The 4,270-nt window shown below is 45.4% G+C and overlaps 1 protein-coding gene across 1 annotated transcript; it reads right to left on the bottom strand.

Moving 5' to 3' along the window:
- Positions 1–2,219: 2,219 nt before the first annotated feature.
- On the bottom strand, positions 2,220–3,951 carry hes1 (hes family bHLH transcription factor 1). Its single transcript, XM_088005021.1, has 4 exons — positions 3,625–3,951; positions 3,422–3,517; positions 3,226–3,313; positions 2,220–3,079 (listed from the first exon to the last, which is right to left on the bottom strand). The coding sequence occupies exons 1-4, from the start codon at positions 3,730–3,732 to the stop codon at positions 2,538–2,540; spliced, it is 834 nt and encodes a 277-aa protein (XP_087861147.1). The 5' UTR covers positions 3,733–3,951; the 3' UTR covers positions 2,220–2,537.
- Between the last annotated feature and the right edge of the window lie 319 nt (positions 3,952–4,270).

Raw genomic sequence — 4,270 nt, 5'->3', positions numbered from 1 at the left:
CTCCTTACCCCCCCCCCCACACCCCCTTCAAAGAAGGGCCACACTCGGATAGCTGGAGGGGGCACACACACCTGGGCAGAGCAGAGCGCTACCACATGCTCAGTGACGATGTGTTTATCGTGTCATTCCTCCGTCAGGCCCCCTGGCATCGAGGAACTGAGCCCTGATTAAAGACGCAGCCCGAGGCTCCTCTCTGTGCTTCCCCTCCACGAGATTAATGTTGCTGCTCAAGAGAAAGCTGCAGAAATCCCCATTTTGATGATGCTTTATCGGCGCTTGATCTTTTTCAGATTGTTAGAGTAAATCTTTGGCTGTTTGCCGAACACAAAACACCCAAAACATCCAAACACTGCCAATATGGTACCTTGCAAAAAGTATTTATATCTTTTTTTTATATATTTTATCACAAACTTTACTGTATTTATTGGAATTTTATATGATAGACAATGACAAAGTGCAATGTGGTGGGAAGTAAAAGATGACACAGTTATTTTTTTACAGATGTTCTGTGAAGGCAAGAGATGTTTGTTGGAGAACATTAGTGAACAATCAGCATCACAAAGAAAGAAAGAAAGCTCAGGGATGAGGAGAATAAAAAAGCAGTTTTTGTTCATTAAACAATATCCTGAGGTTTGAAAATCTCATGGAGAACTCATCAATCCACCGTCTGAATATGAAAATACTATGATACAGCTGAAAACCTATTGACTGAGCACAGAAACAGTCAGAAGGTCCATAGTAACTATCTGGGAGCTGCATAGTAACAGCTTGCGTAGGAGAATCCAGTGACAGAAAAACTAAAATTGATACTCTATAAAGCTGTCCTCCATGACAGCTAGCGAGGCAAGAAGAAAGCCAATGAAACACAAGTTAGAGTTTTTGGAACTGACTACGTGAAATCCAAACGAAACATTGTAGCCTACATGGAAAACCATCGCCATCTCTTTGGTGAAACATGGTGGTGGCAGCATCATTCTGTAGGAATGCTTTACTTCAGCAGCAACTCGCAGCGAAACCTGGTAAGAGGCGTGAATGTAAGGTAATCCTGAAAAAAACCATTCATCTTCTGGCAGGACAAACAAACCTAATACAGCCAGAGCTACAGTGACATTATGTGTCTGAATGTCTGAGTCCCACTCCAGACCTAAATCCAATTAAGCATTTTTGGAGCAATTTCCATATCACTCTGTTCATGTTTTAACTCGTTTTGCTTTTAAAACTATGTATCATTTTCCTTCCATTTCGCAATATGAAATCCTACTTAAAAAAAACAAAACATTTTTAAAAACACAAGCTGCTTTGCAAAGGGACACTTAGCAATAAAGACTTGTGGCTGTAACAGAACTGAAAGGTGGTTGTACTAAGTATTGACCTCATTTGTAAAAATGTCATCAGCACTGCTCTATCATAGTCAATCCATGTCAAAAAGAAAAATCCATAAAAATACATTGAGGTTTGCGTTGTGTAACCTCAATATATTTCAAGAATACTTTGCCAGGCATTGCACCGGTTGCTTTCAACAACTTTTGAATCTTAAAATTGAACATACTGAACTAAAATCTCCCATCCATAATTTATAAAACAGTGAGCAGTTAGTTTCCCAGTCTCTCTAACGTCCAAGTCTCTTTAACTCATCACACCAGCAGCCACTTATTGTGCTTGACCCTATCGATCCTATACTGTGCCCATCAGACTGCAGTGTCATTTTCTGCTGCTAGATGGCGTGAGTGACCTCTGCTAAGCTCCAGAGCTTCTTCAAGAAAGCCCCAACAGCTGGAGAACCTGTGCGTAACACCACAAACAGATGATCTTGCACCTCTCCTCATCCCCACCCCCAACCCACCCCCCACAAACTTGTTCATCTTATTGATCTCTAATCGGGTCTTCGGTGGTTGATAACTTTTCCGCAACGCCACTCATCAAAAATATATTTGGTGCATTCTCATAAAATGCAAAGTCTGAAAGCTGAAACAATGTGTAGTTACAATTCCAACGCAAGTGCTGTTCCTATAATTATGTCTAAATTTACACATTTTAACCAACTTCTGGCTCTTAAAAGTGCCTTTATACGGCAAACAATTACTTAATTAGAAACCTAATAGACCTGAAGAAAGTTCAGCTTGATGGCTCAGCTGAAATGAGCTTTTACGCACAAAACCCCCCAACAAGTTAAACAAGTGAGCGTACCTTTCTTCTACAAGAAGCAACGCTTAGACCAGTTTTTCCGTATCTTTACAAATTTATTTGTCTTCCAAAACGAAGAACAGCATAAGAGCATTGAACATATCTTTGGCGTCACACAGTAAAAAAGACAACTCAAATATATATATAAAAAATGCAGTGAACGGACTTCCACGATACAAATCTCATTTCAATATGAACTTTACTCCCTTGTTAGCTGTACAAATATAGTGCATACTCTTTCCATTTTACAAGAAAAATAAAAACAGGTTTGAAACAACTTTCTATTGACCAAAGATTTTAAAACTAATAAATGTATAGTTAGTCTCCCCCCCCCCCTCCTGGTGCTTCTCTTTTCACCAGGGTCGCCACACTGAATCTGTGTTGGCGGATGGGGCTCCGGGGGACACCGCAGCAGGAACAGGCACCGGCGTGCTCATGTTGTTTGCGTACACGGGGATAACGGGGCCGTTCGGCGCAAAGGCCGCGTTCGGTATGAGGAAAGCGAACTGTCCGTCTGTGGCAGGTACGATCTGGAAGCCGCCGTACACTTTGGTCGCGTCTGACGGTAAGCTGGCCGGCGGAGAGCCCCCTTTGCAGGACGCGGGGTTCATTGGGAGCACCTGCGGGGAGGAGCTGGGGATCTGAACCATGGACTGGGCGAAGGAGGGGTGCGTCGATCCGGCGGCTGGGGGGAGCTGGTGCTGGTGCTGATGCTGGCTGGGGTAGTTCATGGCGTTGATCTGCGTCATGCAGCTGGCCAGGTGGCCCAGGAGCCGCGTCCTGACTTCGGTGTTGACGCCCTCGCAGGTGGAAAGGAATCGGGTGACTTCATTCATGCATTCACTGAATCCTGCGCGATATTTTCCCAATATGGAGGGGTCAGTGTTCAGAGCAGCTAAAGAGAAACAGACAGGGGGGCGGGGGGGGGGGGGGGAAGCATGAGGATATTATTAGGAAAAGTTCGGAAATGTTGAAACAAGAGTGACTTTTATAGATGCGTTCAAAGTGAAGAAATAAATCAGAGTGGGATGTTGAACTTACCGGTCATCTGAGCTCTCTGCAGGTTCCGGAGGTGCTTCACTGTCATCTCCAGGATGTCTGCCTTCTCCAGTTTGGAGTGTCTGGAGCTCTGCGGGGGCGCAAAGCGCACCTGGTTAGCGTTACGCGCAGTTTTCCCATGGCTGACACAGACTGTTTGGACGTTTATTAATATCCATGAGGACGGCTGAGTACTTACATCTTTTTTGAGCGCATCCAGAATGAGAGTCTTCAGCTGACCCAAGCTCTCGTTTATTCTGGCTCGTCTCCTCTTCTCCATGATCGGCTTTGATGACTAAAAAGTGGAAGCAAGCTATTAAAATCACCGCTTCCCGCACAGAGCTCAGAATGCCACCCTAATTATTATTGTTAACAGCAATATGATTATTTGAAAATACCAACCTTTCTGTGTTCAGATGCTGTCTTGGGCTTGTCGGGAGTTGTGTTCATGCTCGCCGGCGTCGCAGCGACCGGAGAGGATGAGGACTTTTCCATCATATCGGCAGGCATCTTTTCTTTCTTATTAGAAAACTCCAACAAAATCACAGCAAATTTCCATCCACTTGCGTAGAAAAATGAAGCTGATATTGTCAGCTAGTATTTAAAGTCCGTCTCTGTCGGAAGCAAATCCCGGGATGAGTTAGAATCCGTCAGTGATGCGCAGAGGCAGCAGGAGCGGACGCAGTTTCTCTCTCTCTCTATCGGGCTCTCCGCGTGTGCCTTGTATTTATATCTCTCACTGCACGCGAACGGCTCGTGTGAAACTTCCCAAACTTTCTTTCCCACAGTAACTTTCAACCAATCAGGGCGAGGGACACGAGGCCCGAGGGAGGACGGCTCGTGGTCGGCGCCCTCCCATTGGCTGTTTGGCCCCGCTGGAGCTGGCGGCCAATGGCGCACGGCCCGGGCTGAGGGCGCAGCCGGGGAAACTGTCTGCAGTCTTCAATCATCGTAGCGTTTACATATTAACAGCGGAGCCGCTGACTGAGAGAGGCGCAAGGACCTCCTATCTGCCAGGCACGAGTTAGCAGCAAAGAATTAAAATAAG

Source organism: Poecilia mexicana, unplaced genomic scaffold, assembly GCF_051168715.1.
Source record: "Poecilia mexicana isolate PSO_F unplaced genomic scaffold, ASM5116871v1 scaffold_4, whole genome shotgun sequence".
NCBI classification, from domain to species: Eukaryota; Metazoa; Chordata; class Actinopteri; order Cyprinodontiformes; family Poeciliidae; genus Poecilia; species Poecilia mexicana.
The sequence above is the reverse complement of the archived record's forward strand: the minus strand, read 5'-3'. Positions and strand labels throughout refer to the sequence as shown.

Coding starts and splice junctions, on each gene's coding strand:
- hes1 (XM_088005021.1), bottom strand. CDS start 3,732: ATGCCTGCCGATATGATGGAAAAGTCCTCATCCTCTCCGGTCGCTGCG. Junction 3,518..3,624: donor CAGCATCTGAACACAGAAAG/GTTGGTATTTTC, acceptor TCCACTTTTTAG/TCATCAAAGCCGATCATGGA. Junction 3,314..3,421: donor TGGATGCGCTCAAAAAAGAT/GTAAGTACTCAG, acceptor GCGCCCCCGCAG/AGCTCCAGACACTCCAAACT.